This window comes from Microcaecilia unicolor, chromosome 1 (genome assembly GCF_901765095.1).
Source record: "Microcaecilia unicolor chromosome 1, aMicUni1.1, whole genome shotgun sequence".
Taxonomy (NCBI): domain Eukaryota; kingdom Metazoa; phylum Chordata; class Amphibia; order Gymnophiona; family Siphonopidae; genus Microcaecilia; species Microcaecilia unicolor.
In genome coordinates this window covers 656,255,458-656,274,424 of record NC_044031.1, presented here as the reverse complement: position 1 = coordinate 656,274,424, position 18,967 = coordinate 656,255,458, and the positions used below count along the sequence as shown (strand labels likewise).

Here is an 18,967-nt window from a genome sequence, read left to right as displayed (position 1 = left end):
TCACTGAGGATCCCTTTCTGGAGAGTGCTACATCTGCCTGGCATTAGGGGGATATTAAAACATTTGCTGTGCAGTGCAATTGCCTTTTGTTGTTGTTGTTGTTGTTGTTGTTGTTGTTGTAAAATTCTATGTACACACGTTAGATGTTTACAACTTGTTTTCATCAGTCTGGGGTGGCTGAGGTGTGAACCCCTTGCATCTTTCGTGGTTCTACCTAGCTGACAGTTCTGTGGTGGATGGTTTTCTGGGTAATGTGAGAGAGAGGGAGGGAGGGAGGGAGGGGTGTAGGGAAAGAGGTGGATGGATGATGTGGGGGGGGGAGGGAGAATGGCTGGAGTACTGGATTGGAGACTGTTGGGATATGCTAGATTGGTTGAAAGGGGGGTTGGGAGGGGGAGCAATGTATGTCTTAAAGTTCTGAACTGTTTGTTGTATCTGCAGGGTGCACTGTCCACACTGCATAGGTTTACCTTGAGGCCCCATTGGGTTTGGTTTGTGGGGATGAGGGCTGGGCACCCCTTGAGTGGTTCCACTATTCTGCTTTTCTGTTTTACCTTTTTGTCCTGGCAGCCACCATGACTTCTCCTACATGCAAAATTATCATGTGAAATATGGGTGGTATTAAATCGTTGGTCAAGAGGGCAAATATTTTGGGAGCTTTAAACAGGCAAGTGGCAGACATTGCTTGCTTGCAAGAGACCCAGCTTACCGACTCTGAACACCAGAAGCTTGCAAGGAGCTGGATGGAAGAAGTCCTTTTTTTCCTCCTCCTGCGCTCGCATGGGGGCATGGCAGTTCTTTTTCAAAACTCCTTAGCTTATAAAGCTCAGACCCTTTTCAACGATCCACATGGACCCTTTCTCTTTTTGAAAGTTTGGGTACAAAGTAGAGTCCTGCATTTGCTTATCATTTATGGCTGTATTATGTACGATAGATCATTTTACCCTCGTTGCTGAGGAAACTGCAAACGTATCAAGCTCCAGAACTAGTGGTCCTTGGTGATATGAATTGTCTTTTGGACTCATCATTAGATAGTACTTCGGCAGTGAGGACCCCAGGTTTGAGTCACATGGGAAAGGAGTTTGTTTAGCGAAGCCTTGGATGTGGTAGACGCCTGGTGTCTTCTCCATACTGGGGACCTGGATTTCATACATTGCTCCCGGGCACACGACACCTTATCCAGGCTGGATTACATTTTTGTTAGGAAGCTCCTAGTTGTCAACAAGAGAAATGGGATAATTATCTATCCCAACACACAGACCAACCCACATTGTTTTGGGACACGGCTAAGGTTGTCCTTAGAAGGGACATCATAGCCTATATCAGTTGTAGAAAGAAGATTCTGGCAGCTAGTATAAATCAATAGGAGAGGCAACTATGGGCTAGGGTAACTTACATTAGGGAATGAACTCGAGAGGCTAAAGATAAACTCATCTCCACACAAGTTACCTTGAATTTGTTAATTCATGAAAAAACTAATACGGGATTACTATATTATAAATATAAAATGTATAAGTATGGCAGGAGTGTAGGGTTATTTGTTATTTCATACTTAGTGGATTTGCCCTATATTTTTGAATTTTTTGATAGATATCCACACCACATATTGAGATTTAGAGGAGTGTAGGGTTACCATATGGCTCCAGAAAAAGGTGGATAGATTGATCCAGTCCAGGTTTTACTTCCATTGAAAGTCTAAACTGAGGCTTCCTGTGCCTATTAGCTGTGTTTTATACTGATACTATAGTAACTGTAAATTCCCCTTTAAATGCTAGTCTATGGAGCTGTAACAGAGACTTTCCAGCTTATAATCGAAAGAGAAAAACGCCTATATTTCGACCCAAATCAGGAGATGGTGTTTTTCTCGCAAAGGCGCCCAAATCGGTATAATCGGAAGCCGATTTTGGGCGTTTCCAACTGCACTCCGTTGCGGAAATGAATAAAGTTGACGGGGATGTGTCGGAGTCGGGACTGGAGCGTGGTTAATAGCTGAGGAGAGATGGGCGTCTGTAGCTGATAATAAAAAAAAAAAGGCGTTTTTATCGCGATTTTGGGTCACTTTTTTTGGACCCTTTTTTTTCACGAACAAGTCCCAAAAAACTGCCCCAACTGCCCAGATGACCACTGGAGGGAATTGGGGATGACGTCCCCGGACTCCCCCAGTGGTCACTAACCCCCTCCCACCAAAAAAAAACCCACTTTAAAAACTTTTTTCCCAGCCTCTATGCCAGCCTCAAATGCCATACCCACCTCCATGACAGCAGAATGTGTTCGATCCTCTCACAACCTTTCCCTGGGTCAGATGTGGCTCTCAGGTGCACTACAGGGTCACATCAGCATTGCATTGTGGTGGGTGTAGGGTATTGGGCTCTGTGATTTCATTAGCTTGTGTTACAGTCTCACGATGTTGGTAGTTGGTAGGCTCTTCTCCCATGGTGCTTTTCCCCCTGCCTACTGGGTCAGAGTGCCCTGTTGTGTTTCCTGTTGTAGTCCATGCGGTAGTGGCCATTTTTGTAAGCCAGTTTTAGTTCCCTTTCCTGTGTTAGCCACGTTAGACAACTTAGTTCTTACCTTGAATATGGCTGAAAGAGGGCATTGTACAGCATTCTGCCAGCTCTGACCTACTGCTAATCTCAGGGAGACTCGTTGCCAGTGGGGCACAACCTCTGCAGTTAACTGTGAGTAAACGTGCTTATTCCAATAAAGGACGTTTTCGGAGAGATTAGTCTTCAGGTGTCAACTGGTGTGCCAATGTTATACAGCAGCAACAAGTCCTAGAGGCCTGCATGTATGCAGGTCCCTGGAGCACTTTTAGTGGGTACCGCAGTGCACTTCAGCCAGGTGGACCCAGGCCCATCCCCCCTACCTGTAACACTTGTGCTGGTAAATAAGAGGCCTCTAAAACCCACTGTACCCACATGTAGGTGCCCCCTTCACCCCTAAGAGCTATGGTAGTGTTGTACATTTGTGGGTAGTAGGTTTTGGGGGAGGGGGGCTAGGAGCTCAGCACCCGTGGTAAGGGACCTATGCATGTGGGAGCTTTTTCTGAAGTCCACTGCACTGACCTAGGGTGCCCAGTTGGTATCCTGGCATATCAGGGGGGCCAGTGTACTACCAATCTTGGCCCCTCCCATGACCAAATGGCTCGGATTAGGACGTTTTTGAGCTGGGCGTTTTTAGTTTCCATTATCGCTAAAAAAAAACAAACGCCCAGCTCAAAAACGTCCATTTTTTTGAAAATATGGTTCGGCCCGCCCCTTCAAGGACCCGTTCTCGGAGATAAACGCCCATGAAGATAGGCGTTTGCGTTCGATTATGCCCCTCCACATATACTAAGAAAAACTGTCCCTTTTAAGTGAGCAGAGTATCTGAAAAATAAGATCCCTGAGGTTACCTATTTAATTCTAATTCTAACTTTCCCCAAGTTGAAAAGCAATTTCCCAGCAAACTCTTATCAATGAAAATCTGTCATTCTCTGGAACTGTTCTCACAGCACTTCTTCTGGATTAAGTAGAACTCAGCCCTGCTTGAAAGGGTACCAGTGACCTATTTTCAGACACTCAGGATCAAGACTTTCAAACCACTTAGAAGCCCTTCTGGTTATCTCTGTCTCATCAGGCTCATAGTTGCCTTCTAAAATTTTAGCCTTAGCTCTTGTATGAGAGTTATTTTGCAGTTAATTTCACCCGAAGAGGAGGAGAGTGATTTGGAATTGAAATGTGGGATGATGTCATCCTCCTTATTTTAATATATTCCGTTGTATTTTCTTGATTACCTTGTATGTGGTTCAATGTTTAATAAAAAAAAAAGATTTACATATAAAAATAGTATTTTTCCCACCATGGTAAAAAGTGGCCTGGGGTATGGCAATTCCACACACCAATACTAAGGCAGTCCATTTTTACTGCAGCTTGGTAAAAGGGCCCCTTAGAGATGTATGTTTAGAGGCTTGCCTATTTCTTTTTGATGTAAGTTTGCAATTTATAATGTGCTGCACATTGCTTGAGCAACATTTATGTATAGTTATATAATCTTTTAAATAAATAAATATCATCTACCGTAAAGGGCTTATAAATCAATTTAAATTGCATTTTTAATTGCTACAATTAATATTCCCTGATTGAACTTCTGAAATGCTGCCATGCATGCTGCTCTCTGCAATCTTGTTTGTCTGCTTTTAACTCTTTTCCCTAGAGATCAATCCAATCTGCTGCACCATGGACACTGGGCGTCCTGCATGTTGAAACACCTGACTAATGTGCCAGTTCTGAACTTTGGGAAAAAATACCAGCTGTTGACATCAAGGTCACCTCCAGGTTGCTGCAAGGACAGTGATTAATAACTCAGGATGGGAGCAGATGCCAGGGTCTAGATCTTTTCTTTTTTTTAGTGTACAATATTTAAATCAGTGAGAGCTGGGGGAAAAAAATCCCGATTTCAACAAATGTCAGACACGAATTTCCTGTTTTCTATATTCTGAAGTTCAAAGGGAAACACTGAATTAGGGATTTAATTAGAGTGGATCCTCCTTCGCTGTCCTTTTCCTGGATTATGTGAATGTCATGAGCCTGATTTCATAGGTTCACCATCCCTTCACCTGGGAGGTCTTCCATTCAATCCAGTACAGGAATGATATTTTCTCCCTCTGGATTTATATTTCCTGTATTTTTATTTCATTTTTTCAAGAGCTTATATCTTGATTGAATATTTCAAAATTGCATAAACAGCACATTTTAAAAAAGCAATAAAAAAAGATTATAGTCATGTTTCCTCACATTTCCTTCCTCATTACATTTTGATGCTGTTCTCTAGTGACAGGTTATGAATGTTAAAGTCATAGGTTAGTTCCATACACTACTGTCCCCAGCAGTCTACATGAGCAACTTATAAACTGAGAGGCCTTAGTATGGGCACAGAAATTGACTGATTGGGTTAGAAACTAGTCGAGTGGGAGGTACCAAAGGGTGGTGATGAGTTGCAAGGGGACAGAAATTTCACCTATCTCCACCCATCCTCAATGGAATGTAACCCATTCCCACTTGTACCCACTAAGATCCCTTCCATCCCCACCCATACCCATAAGAGTTGACACTATTATATTGTTTACTTGCTTGCAGCCCTGTTTCTTCCCAACCCCAGTAGTCTCCTTTGGTTTTTTGGATGGTATTCACTATTCAACCAATGAGTGTTCCAAGCCTCAGTCTGGTGTTCCAGCTGTCTCTCTGAGCATTCCAAGACTCATTGTGGCACTCCAACTGCATCTGTCCATTCACTCCAAGCCTCATTCTGGTGCTCCAATGGCCTCCCTCAGTGCATTGTAAGCCTCATTATGGAGTCACCAGAGACTTTGACTACACTCCCATGGGAATCCTACAGCAACTCCTTCCATCCCCACAGGAATTCCGTGAGTTCCACAGGATTCCCACAATTCCCATTACCTTGCAGCTCTCTAGTTCATACTAAGCGAAAGGGTGTTACCACTGGTGAAATGGATTGGATTCAGGTCTGTTGGATTTAAATATTTTTGTAAACAACATTGCATAGGGCAACACTTTCCAAATTATTTGGGCCACAATGATGCCAGCAATCTCCAGCTCCCTGCCACGGTGTGTCAGAATGATGTAGATCTTGGGTGGATTGCAACTTCAAATACAGCACGCAAGACCCTGTTTGGGGATGCGACCCACAATTTGGGAAGTACTGGCATAGGAACTGGTAGGGAAAAGAAGGCAGCAGATCAATATAGCATCAGAAAGATTTTATTGAAGATACTGTATGTAAACAAATTGCCAGACACAGGCCGTGTTTCGCCCACCAAGGGCTGCGTCAGGGGCTACAATAAACAAACAGATTGAATTATAATAAATAAAACATCAAATTTAAAATATAAAAACAACATACCACCATAGTTTCTCATATATTCAAGAACAAATAGATAATGTATAAGGTATAAAATGATAATAAAATGTTATACATACATGTATGTAAAATCTAAACATGAATAAATAAGTATGTGGTGTACATAGAAAGGACCACTTAATACAAATAAATAAATCAATCATCCCATCACAAAAAACGCTTATATGTATTTAAAAAATGTATATATATATAAACATGTATACGATTCCCAACATATATATAATAAATAATATATAAGAACATATACATAAAAACAGCAAAGCAAGGGCACTGATATACAGCATTAGACCTTGAACATATATATGTGAAAATATTGTGTAACATTAAATAATAAAAATGGAGTGGTGGACACATATCTAATTGGTATATCATTTTATACCTTATACATTATCTATTTGTTCATGAATATATGAGAAACTATGGTGGTATGTTGTTTTTATATTTTAAGTATGTTGTTTTTATATTTTAAATTTGATGCTTTATTTATTATAATTCAATCTGTTTATTGTAGCCCCTGACGCAGCCCTTGGTGGGCGAAACATGGCCTGTGTCGGGCAATTTGTTTACATACGGTATCTTCAATAAAATCTGAAGTTATATTAATCTGATGGCTTCTTTTTCCATATTGGATTTTGCAGATCATTTGCCTTGTTGTTTTATAGGAACTGGTAGGAAAGGTTTCCTTTTTTTTTGCAGATACCAACATCTGAATAGGACAGACACCTGGAACGGGTGGAAAACACAAAGGAATGGGGTGGGGAGGGGCACCTAGTGAAGTTTGAAGAATGGTGTAGATTAGGGGTGTCTAATCTTGGTCCTCAAGGGCCATAACGCAGTTGGGTTTTCAGGATGTCCCTACTGAATATGCATGTGATCTATTTTCATGCACTTCCCAACAGATTTTATGTTGCTTATCCTAGAAATAAGCAGTGGATTTTCCCAAGTCCATCTTAATAATGGCTTATGGACTTTTTCTTTTAGAAAATTATCCAAACCTTTTTTAAACCCTGCTAACCTAACTGCTTTCATCACATTCTCTGGCAAGGGGGGAAAAGGGGATGGGACTTGAAATACTGCCTTTTTATAGTTACAATCAAAGTGGTTTTTATATACAGGTTACTTACTTTTCTACCTGGGGCAATGGAGGGTTAAGTGAATTGCCCAGAGTTACAAGGAACTGTAGTGGGAATTGAACCCACTTCACCAGGCTCAAAGTCTGCTGCACTAACCACTAAGCTGCTACTCCTCCACTCTCTGGCAATAACTGCATGTTGAGTGAAGAAATATTTTCTCCGGTTTGTTATAAATTTACTACTTAGTAGTTTCATTGCTTGCTCACCAGTCCTAGCATTTTTGGAAAGAGTAAACAAGCAATTCACATCTACCCATTCCACTCCATTCAGTATTTTATAGACTTCTATCATACCTCCTGTCAGCTGTCTCTTCTCCAAGCTGAAGAGCCCTAGTCGCTTTAGCCTTTCCTCACAGGGAAGTTGCCCCATCCTCATTTTTGTTGTCCTTCTCTGTACCTTTTTAAATTCCATTATATCTTTTTTGAGATGCAGTGACCAGAATTGCACACAGTATTCAAGGTGCAGTTGGACAATGGAGCGATACAAAGGCATTATAACATTATCATTTTTATTTTCCGTTTCTTTCCTAATGATTCCTATCATTCTATTTACTGTCTTAGCCACCACATCAGAGATGCACCACTGCTGCCAAGTCAGGTCCACCCATGGCTATGCCACTGCACTGCACAGTGGGTGAGAAAAAGAGAAATACCTCTCCAGAGAGTAATGATCTTCTCCCTCCCTCCTTTACTCCTCAACCCCTCTAACACACATTCTTTTCACCAGTAATCTTATCCCTCCCCCCCCCCATTTTTTGCCCTAGACATGTGCCTACTTTGACTATGCCTTAATCCTGCCCTGCCCAGTCTTTACAGAAAATGTAGTGGATGCAAGGAACATTCAGCCTCCTAGTGGAGGAGATGGAGAAAATAAATCAGAATTCAAGAAAGCATGGGACAAGTACAGAGGATATTCGAGAGCAAAAGGGTTGTAGATACAGCCTATGTACTTGGGTGGGCAGATTGGATAGGCCATATGTTTTTTTTTCTCCAGCCATTGTGTTTCTAGGAGGGAGTACTATAATTTTTAAAAGTGTCAGGAACAGGGCTGTGGCAGCCCCATGAAATTCCCATTCTAATGTAGCTAAAAGATCATGTCTGCCTGTTTCTGACATTCATTATGTCTCCTCCCCATTCTCTAGTTCTGAGGTTATGTTTTTCCTATAGAGTAAGGAAAGACTAATCTTTACTATGGTCTTTCTATCACTGGTCTTTTCTTAAATGTAATTTTTCTGAATGCTCTTTTTTAATGATGGATAGCTCATGTGCTTTGTAGATTATTTATTTATGTGCTAATTATCACAAGTGATTATGCAGAACTACTCTTCTTTTTCCTCCTCAGAACTAGTGCAGTGGCCTGAGAACCAGGGGAACTGGGTATGATGTGACTCTGGGCAAGTCACTTAACCCTCCATTGCTCCAGGTACAAAAAAAGTATCTGTATGTAATATGGAAAACACTTATTGTAACCACAGAAAGGTCAAATTCCACCCCCTTCCCTCTCCTCCTTGTGTAGGTCTCACAAAAAAGTCAAGAGAAGTGACAGTTCTCTGTATGTTTACTGAATCCCAGTTCAGGTTATAAAATACAAAGAAATAAAGTTTCCAATTATAAACAGAAAATTAACCTGGTTCTTGGTGAATTTACAACTGTCATTTTTTTATTTCCCAGTTTCGAAATGGTTAGCAGTAGCCTATGGTTACAGCTGTGAATTTTTCCTTTGCCAATACAGGGCCTTACTATTCCGTACCTATAGGGAAAAAAATTGATTTATGTATTGACATTGGTAGATTAAGTTTCTATAGCTTCATGTTATCGCATTTTCTTTGTTTCATTTTTCGGCCAATAACAATTTTCAGTTGGTTACATATTAAAAACAGATAAGCCAAATTTACTAAGTAGGGATTAAAGTACACTTACTACAAACAGCTGGAACATCAGCCGCCTTTTAAATGAATACGATACTCATCCAGTATACCTCGGCCTGCACAGGGCCCCTCTCGTTTAATAAAAATCTGCACGTGTGAATAGGGCAGATTTTTTTTTTTATATACTAGTGTAAGGAATACACTGAAGAGCTTGAGAAACGTTATCTTTCAGTAACCAGTTTCCGTGTAACGAAACCTTTGAAGGAAACGTGATAGAAAGTCGTATCCCTGCTTACCCCCATAATGGCTCCAAAAGGGCACATCCCCATTTGGCAGCGTCAAGTGAGGTCCCTTGAAGCTTAGTTTGTACTCAAACCTGCGATGAGGTGCTGGGTCCTCGGCCAGGCAGGTGTGAAGCGGGAGCAAGAGGAAGAAAAAGACGGCCAGGAGGCGCTCCATGCCTATCCGTTTACACAAAGCAGTACGTATACTCTCACCGGACCGATTGCAGAACTGTGTGATCGGACGTCACTGCGGGTGCAAAACTTCCAACAACTAAAGGTGCCGCGTCAGATTGAGAGAGGATCCCTGGAGCTCCAGAGCAAAGAGGGATCAACTTGTCCCTTCACACCCAATTGTCCCCAAGTGCCACAGTCGAACCCGAAAGAGACGAGCACACACCGGGCGGTCCGTGACTGGCTAAAAATCCAGCAGCCCTCCCGGATCTCAGCCAATCATCAGCAGGTCAGGTATTGTCCCGCTGGGCCTGCAGAGCGCCTTCTGAAAGAAAAGATAATTCCTCTCTTCCTAGAATGGACCACAAACGTCAGTCAGGCACTCTAACAAAGTACAGCACCGGGTTCCATTAATACTATCATCATCCCCATAATGTAACAATGGAGTCTTTAACCCTATGTTCTTTTCCAAAAAGACCCCATTTTGAGATTTAATAATACCATTCTCCTAGACTAGTCCAGGTGAATCACCGGAATCGCTTAAGTACTTGCAAACAGGCAAACCATTTTACCCAACTGTATTCGCTTCTCCAATGTACATATTTGGATCCCTCTCACAAAAATAGTCCACTAGAATTCAGTAATACTAACTAGCCTTCATCCCAAAACGACCACTGGGGGGGGGGGGGGGGCACTTGACTGTATTATCTCTCTCCCCCAACCCACCATCTGCACCACTTTCATCCTATGAATTCCCTCCCCAAAGTACCCCAACTAGGCTGCCCAGACATTATACTCATTCCCAAAATAAATCACTAGGATCCAATCATACAACCCATACTCAAAACAAGCCAGAGACCCACAAGTATGAATTTTCTCCATAAAATATACTGTTGGGATCTGGTGATAAGATTCCCTACCAAAAATTCTATAAAAGGACCCACCATCCAGAATGGCACTAGGATCTGATTACACTATTCCTTCCCTACTCCAAAACCACTCAAACCTGATATCAGTATTCCCCCTTCCCCAAAATATACAATTCCAGAGCAAATTGCTAGGATCTTAATCCACCCCAATACATGATTTTAAATAAACACTCTGGGTATGGCCAAATTCTGGACCCCAAATATCTTGGCAAGTATATCTCATTACTGCCATATAGGAGACCTGAACTTCATTGCTTGTTCAGCCCCCTACTTCCCAGGCAGGGAGCTCAGTTAAGTTACATTTAACCCTTTGAAAGATAATAGCTAACACTGCATTTAGTAGCCAGTAACAGTAGAGCCTCACTATGGGAAAATATAGGATGACCTGAATATAACTAAACACAAAACATGCCAGCGGGCAAGAGGAAGCCATATACAAGAGGATAACAGGAAAGAAAAATAGACCTGGAAAAGAGTCCAATAAGCCACTTCTCTTCCCACAATGGATCTATGATCTAGTCTCAATTCATACAAGTAAACAAAGGATTTATATTTCTTCTGTAAAGAATCAATGTAACTGGCAAGAATTCTTGTTCATGCTGGGCAGGAGTGCACACAGATTTGGAGTTAGGTATAGAGATAAGGAACTGCCTAGGGTGCCAAATTCTCAAGGTGCCAAGGAGCCTTCTCCTGCTTACTTTAGGACAGTGGTTCCCAAACCTGGTCCTGGAGGCATCTCAGCCAGTCAGGTTTTCAGGATATCCACAATGAACATTCATGAGAGGTCTGCATGCACTACCTCCTTGGTATGTAAATCTCTCATGAATATTCATTGTGGATATTCTGAAAAACTGACTGGCTGGGGTGTCTCCAGGACCCAATGGCGTACCAAGGGGGGGCGGTCCGCCCCGGGTGCACACTGCTGGGGGGGTGCCGTGGCGCACGCCTGTCAGCTCCGAGTTCACTAACTTTGCTCGTTTGCTGCAGCTCACTCTGCCCCGGAACAGGTCACTTCCTGTTCCGGGGCAGAGGGAGCTGCAGCGAACGAGTGAAGTTAGTGAACTCAGAGCCGACAGGCGCGCGCTGCGGCACCCCCCCTAGCGGCGTGCACCGGGGGGGGGGGCGCATCGGCGATCCGCCCCGGGTGTCATCCAGGCTAGGAACGCCACTGCCAGGACCAGGTTTGGGCACCACTGCTTTAGGACCATGTGAATATGCTGCTTAAAAAGGGCACCTCTGTGGCACTCTGGCCTTCATCTCCTCCCCCCTCCCCCAACAGATCTATCTGGGCATCAAAATCTTAAATCTGGCCCTGGGTGCACAATCTAAGCAGATAAAGAATAAATGCCAGGAGATTGAGCTGTGATAATATCCTCCAACCTTTATTTATTTTAATTCAAGTTTAAATTATCCCACACTGACAATGGTCATCGAATCATTGCATCTCCAATTGGGTTGGATAGCTGGGTTCGCAGTGTCAGGGACCATCTTAAATTCAGATCATAAACCTTGCACTTGTTTTTCAGCCAAAAGGATAAGATTATAGTGCATATACATGAATTCTGTCTTGTTGCTGGTAAAATAGCACGAGCTCAAACAAAGTTCATCAACAACCCATCCCACCTCTCTTTTAAATAATAGGATGACAGGGAGATGTCAAAGAGCAGGCTGCAAGGACCTTTATTTCCCATTTTTGTAGGAATTATCCATGAGCTAGTATGACAGAAGTTAATCATTTAAATATTGCTTCAAAACGTATTCCATGCAGAATCCGAACCACAAGAGGTTGCAACTGGGAACACTCAGCTGTGAAACTGGGAAAACAGCAGCCAATCAGTGCTTTGTCCAATCAAAGTCAATGAGGCCTATGTGGAAGGCACAAGCCATTCCCCATTGCCTCACAGTATTCCTATATGATAGAGCAGCTGCACCTGCTATGTGCAAATCTCAGGCTTCTGATTGGTTGGCAGGATCCTGTTATACTGCTGTTTAGATTATCCTCCCCCTCTTCTGCTGTACCAGCTCCTGACAACCTCTACATTCAAAGGTTAGGCCCTACTAAAAGGGAAATATTATCAGCCTGCACTGGGGCCACCAATCCATATGGAATGGTTTATTACAGTATAATCTCAACACTGGCAGCATATACATGAGTATAAAGCACTGAACAGGAATTGACAGGCCTCCAAAAACAACATGCAAACAGTTCAACAAAGCTTAAGCTAAACAATTGTCTTTTTGTACATGACTTTTTTTTTTAATACAATAAAAAATAAGATTCGTACTTCAGTAAAAACCAGAACATCCAGTATTTTTTGATTTGATTTGTAGCAAAACAAATCCCCAACAACAAAATACAAAATTAAAAAAAAAAATAAAATAAAACACAACCCAAAGCACAAGAGGACATGAAGTTTAAAGCAGCCAGAGTGACTGGGTCTTCTACTGCAGGCAACAGCTCTGAATGAGCACTGGATCCTCCTCGTTCTTCTCCCAGGGAAGCGAGTATGATCCACAGAGAGTGTGCTCCCAACCTGGGCTGCCACTGGTGTCCACTGGAAGCTTTAAACACACAAGCGACACAAAATGCTGGAGACAGGTATAAAAAAAAAAAAGGAAGGAATGGCATTTAGAGGGAAGGTAAAATCGAAGTTGAGGAAGTAGCATGCTGCTAAAATGTTCTCTTGCATTACTCGCCCAGTCGCGTTCTCCTGCACGCAACAGAGGCAGAGAAGTACCCGCTCACTCACTCTAGAAGGTGGCAAAGGAGCTGGGAAGAAGGGGTTAAAGAAGGGAGAGGCAGGAGGAAAGAAGCAGAGGCTGATCAGGTGACCACAGGATACACACAGTCTAATATGTTGTATGCTTAGATATCAGCCAAAGGGACTCGTAAGAAGTTTTAAAAGTCTTGATATTGCTCAGTCTCTGTTCAGCTCTATCTCCCCTCCACCAGTGAGGGCAGGGTCAGATGGAAGAGGGGGCATTTGCCCCCTACCCAGGCTCACAGGTAGAGTTCCTTAGCTTTGATATGCTCTAGCTGTTGCCGTAATTGTCTGAAGGAAGGTCGGAGACAGGTATCCAAGTTCCAGCAGTGTTTCATCACATCGTACACAACAGGGGGACAACTGTCAGGGGCATCCATCTTGTAGCCTTTCTCCACTCGTGGAACTACATCCTTTAGGGCCTAAAATAAATAAATAAATAAATAAATCACTTTTTTTTTCTTCAAAAATGCAATTCTCAAACATGTATCTAACAAAAGACTAACCCTTTACTTCTAGGTTGCTGATGACTCTTCTCCCCCCAATACCTTAACTAGGATGGGATTGTATTCTTTAGTTCTAATTTGCCTTTATGTTATCTGGAACTGGAATGTCAGACTCCCTCTACATGTACCAGTTTCTCTGGCTAAGAATACATCTATTCTGTAATAGAAAATAATAGCACCTTTCATTTATATGTGGTGTCTGACTGCCTGAGATTTCACTGTGAGGAACCATTCACTGAAAGTGATGATTCAGAGGCACCAAAATAAATTACTGTGAATCCGGAAGAGGTGCTGAAGCAAAGTGATAACCTACACAGTAGGAAATCACTGGGAATCGACTGTATTTAACCTTCATGAGAAACTCATCAGGAAATTAAAGTCCTAGGACAAAAGGCAATATCTTACTGTGAACTGGTAACAAGTTAGGAGCTGGCGACATTTTACCCTTCCCCTCTTTAGACCCTCTTTCCTATCATTAAATGGAATTCCTCCCCTTTCCTTCAGTTTCCTCCTTCTCTCTTGCTTTCCTTTCCTCCTCACCTCACTGTCTCTTATTCTAATTTAAATTGATTTTGTAAACTAGCCCAAACGTCCAGCTGTAGGGTGGTGTATCAAACCTTAAATAAACTTGAAACTAGATAGTACTATTAAGTGTTCAGTATTCTTAATAGAAAGAGGTAAATTGTGGAATGGCTCGGGGATCTGTACTGGGAATAGTGTTGTGTAAAATATTTATTTTTGTCCAAGTATTTTTATTTATTTATTCATAAGATACATAGCAATTACAACAACACTAAAATAAGAAAAGGGACCTAGTGTAACAGTAAGATTATATTATGCAAGGTGGAAGAGATTCCTTGTTTAAAATATTTATTACTGATCGGAAAAAGGGAGCAACATAAGTACATAAGTACATAAGTAGTGCCATACTGGGAAAGACCAAAGGTCCATCTAGCCCAGCATCCTGTCACCGACAGTGGCCAATCCAGGTCAAGGGCACCTGGCACGCTCCCCAAACGTAAAAACATTCCAGACAAGTTATACCTAAAAATGCGGAATTTTTCCAAGTCCATTTAATAGCGGTCTATGGACTTGTCCTTTAGGAATCTATCTAACCCCTTTTTAAACTCCGTCAAGCTAACCGCCCGTACCACGTTCCCCGGCAACGAATTCCAGAGTCTAATTACACGTTGGGTGAAGAAAACTTTTCTCCGATTCGTTTTAAATTTACCACACTGTAGCTTCAACTCATGCCCTCTAGTCCTAGTATTTTTGGATAGCGTGAACAGTCGCTTCACATCCACCCGATCCATTCCACTCATTATTTTATACACTTCTATCATATCTCCCCTCAGCCGTCTCTTCTCCAAGCTGAAAAGCCCTAGCCTTCTCAGCCTCTCTTCATAGGAAAGTCGTCCCATCCCCACTATCATTTTCGTCGCCCTTCGCTGTACCTTTTCCAATTCTACTATATCTTTTTTGAGATACGGAGACCAGTACTGAACACAATACTCCAGGTGCGCACTACATTTGCAGATGACACCTTCACATCCCACTTTGGACAGGCAATCCTGCTATACTGTAGCATTATCAAATGTAGTGTAGTACCCAATTTGATTTTATTTATTTTAAAACTTATAACTTAAAAAAACAAAAAAATGAATAATTTCTATAGTGCTACTAGACATACGCAGTGCTGTACACACTATACACAGGTACTTTCTCTGTCCCTAGTGAGCTCACAATCTAAGGTGCTGATGACCAGAAGTAAACGTGGGAGCTAGAGGCCATTGGTACTTCCAGGCTCCCCCCCCCCCCAAAGGCACAGGGGCCTGGAGGTTCACCAGACCCCCTATCTCCAAAAACGTAAGTCCCCCAACCACAATTTCAAAACATCTGGTGGTCCAGTGGGACCCTTAAAAGACCCCCCCCCCCCCGCAGACTAGCCAAGCCCCCCCAAACCTCGAACAGGTTACTAGTGCCACTTAAAAATGGAACAGCCCTGCCCAGTGCATCCTGGGATGCACTGAGCAGGGCTTAATTTCCAAGTTCAGCCCTGCCCAGTGCATCCCAGGATGCACCAGGCTGGGTGCAACCAATTTGAAGTGGCTCCCATAGGAGGAGAGAAGGAGCATTAGTCCCTCCCTGCTCAAGGCATTGGGGAGGGGGGGGGGTGTTGGCTAGTGGGTGGGTATCTGTTAAGAGTGACCACCAGGTGTTTTGAAATTGTGGTTGACGGGCTTATGTTTTTTTAGGTGTAGGGGGTGTGTGGAGGTCCACCAGACCCACCAGGCTTCAGGTTTGACGGGTCTGGGCTTTCTTTTTTTGATAGCCAGGACCTGTCAAACCTCTTCTGCGAGAGGTCTCGCTCAGGCACAATCCTCAAGCAGAACTCCCCCTATGATCAGCGCAAATAACGCACATAAATTTGTATGTTATTAGTGCTCTTCATTGGGAAGTTAATTCCCTGTGCTGTTCCGGCGGTATTTTTCCCTGTGGTAACAGCACGGGGAACTAATCATCGGTACCTAAGTTTTTGTACCTGGAACAATACAGAGTTAAGTGACTTGCCCAAGGTAACAAGGAGTTGCAGTGGGAATCAAACCCTGGTCATCAGATCAAAGCCTGCCACACTAACCATTAGGCTATTCCTCCACAAGATATATAGACCTCAACATGCTCTGACAGGATTAATTTGCACATACTGCATACTGTATATACTCATCTATAACATGCTTTATCTAAAAATTCTAGGTAAAGTACTAAAAACATACCCAATAAAATTAAAAAGAAACAAAAACAGAACATCATGAGATAACAAAAAGGGCCCTGTTTACTAAGGTTCGCTAGCATTTTTTCCGTGCGCTAAACACTAGAGACGCCCATATATTCCTACGGGCATCTCTAGCATTAGCATGTGCTAATTTTTAGTGCAGGCTAAAAACGTTAGTACACCTATAGTACAGCTTAGTAAACAGGGCCCAAAGCTACTGTTAATGTCATCCACCTAGGAAAACAATTAAGTACCATCAAAAGCTTGCTGGAATAAAAATGTTTTAAGGGATTTCTTGAAAACCTCTAAGCTTTTAATAATCTCTTGTTGGCAGGTTAAGCTGTTCCATAATCTCGGGCTGGCAATGTAAAAATAAATAAATAAAGTTCCTATATTCATCCAATTTAAGTGAAAGGAAGGAACATAGTTGGTCTTGTGTTGCTGATCTAAGGAACCTAGTTGGTTGGTATGTATGCAAACTCAAGGCAATAAAAAAACACTGTGCATTGTTACTGACAATTTTGAAAATTAAAAAAAAATAGAATCTTGTAGTGAGTGCTCCATTCAATATGCAACCAATGAAGCTGAATTAAAACAAGTGAAAGCGTGTGATATGCTCAAATTTAGAGATGCCTACTTTAACACTGGCAGTAGGGTACTTTTTATCCCTGTAATTCCTATTTTGTTAGGATCAAAAGAAAGAAAAAGTTCCACAGACTGGATGTGGATGTTTCTTTCATAGAGCAAGCTTGCGCTCTTTCACAGACCAGTATGAGTGGGGCCAGTTTACTTCTCTGTGCATGAGGCCTTGGAAATGAAAAGTGAGAAGCACAATGGAATTATTGATGTGAAGATCTGAAACCACTTTTGGTTAGAATTTTGGGTGAGTTTAAGGCGCTACTGAATGAGGCATGAGACGGGTGCTTACAGCCTGCTCACACTTCTAGTTGATGTTAATGATATTAAGAGCAGAACTTTCCAAACACAGCTATTTCAGCTCTGTTAATTCTACAGGATCAAAAGGAAGTTTCATGAACTGGGCCAGAACCATGCTGAGATCCCACAGAACTGGCATTTTTTTTTACTTTAAGTGGGGGCTTTGTGTTCCATAAGCCTTTGATGAACTTGGCCACAAATGGGTGCAGCAATACAGAGCTTCCTTTCAATTGAGAATAGTATGCTGCTTCCAGATTTAAAAAAGGTACAATACATACTGAAGCAGATTTTAGGGAAGTAAGAAAAAGGGTTCACATTTTCCTGAATACGTGATTCAGAGAATCACCTCCACTTGAAGCATTAACAACAAATAGATGTTTAGATCTGATATGTCTAAGTTCAGTCCTCAAGGTCCACAAACAAGTCAGATTTTCAGGCTACCCCTAATGAATATGCATGTTAGGGCTCTACATACAATGGAGGCAGTGGGCATGCAAATTGTTCTCTTGCATAATCATAAGGGTATATAAGTACATAAGTGAGAGGTCACGTGATGCTGTGAGAGAGCCAGACGTGCAGAGCTAGCTCTCCGAGGCCCCAACCCGAAAATCGAACTTTATAACTCTAAACGAGACAACTCGGGTGCAAATCTTGATAACAGAAAGAGTGAGGAGTGAATGGAAAAATATTTGGAGAGCTCCCCGAGCGGAATGGTAGGCAAGGGAGTGAAACGCGAGAAGGAGAAAACGAAAGCGCTGGGAGCGAAAATGGAGGAGAAAAAGCAACAGGAGGGGCCGGTTTTCTCCGAGGAACAAGTCTCACAAATAACAGCTGCAGTTGAGAAAGCGCTGGAGCCGCAAATCAATCGCTTAGAAGAGAGAATAGTAAGCATCGAAACACTACTTACCGACATTAATAGAAGAGCAGGAGAACTAGAGAATCGGGTCTCCGCGCTAGAGGACACGGGCCCAGCAACAGCAACGGCAGTGGAACAGCTTCAAAAGAAAGTGAACAGGATGGAGGAGAAAATGGACGACCTAGAAAACAGGTCCCGCCGAGCGAATCTCCGAATCATAGGACTCCCAGAGGAAATAGGAGAAAGGGATCTCTCGACAATACTAGAGAAGTGGCTGGCTGAAGAACTGGCCTTATCGGACACATTCGGGCCCTTGTGCCTAGAAAGAGCGCACCGCGTGGGGAGGCTTCAAGATGGCCGCCGAACACCAAGAGCGGTATTAATAAAAGTCCACAATTATACCCACAAGGTAGAAATCCTCAGGGGATATCGCATGAAACGCGACACACTACAATACAAAGGGCATAAAATTCTAATATTCCAGGACTACTCAATGATGCTCCAGGAACAACGGAAACAGTTTACTCCTCTGTGCAAGAAGCTTCACGACCATAACATAAAATTTTTGCTGCTATATCCAGCGATTCTCAAAATCCATCACAATAATCAGTGGAAATCGTTTACCGCCACGGAGGCTGCACAAGAGTATGTGGCACAATTATTGGATAAGTGAAACAGTTATCATCCAATGCTGAGACTGGTAATGTGGTTTGATTGATAATGCAAAATGAGTAGAAAATGCACAGAGTTTATCGTTCACTGTTAAACAAGATAGCTGGAAATGTTATAAATAACTGTCTTGAGGGAGTTAATGATACCTTATAAGATAGG

The 18,967-nt window shown here is 42.4% G+C and overlaps 1 protein-coding gene across 1 annotated transcript in view; it reads right to left on the bottom strand.

The window, feature by feature from the left end:
• Positions 1-12,544: 12,544 nt before the first annotated feature.
• The window catches only part of CSK (C-terminal Src kinase), a 188,179-nt gene continuing 181,756 nt past the window's right edge, over positions 12,545-18,967 (bottom strand). Inside the window, exon 13 of the mRNA XM_030186510.1 lies at positions 12,545-13,487. Within this exon, the coding sequence (XP_030042370.1) occupies positions 13,305-13,487 (183 nt within the window). The 3' untranslated portion in view covers positions 12,545-13,304. The remainder of the gene's footprint in view (positions 13,488-18,967) is intronic.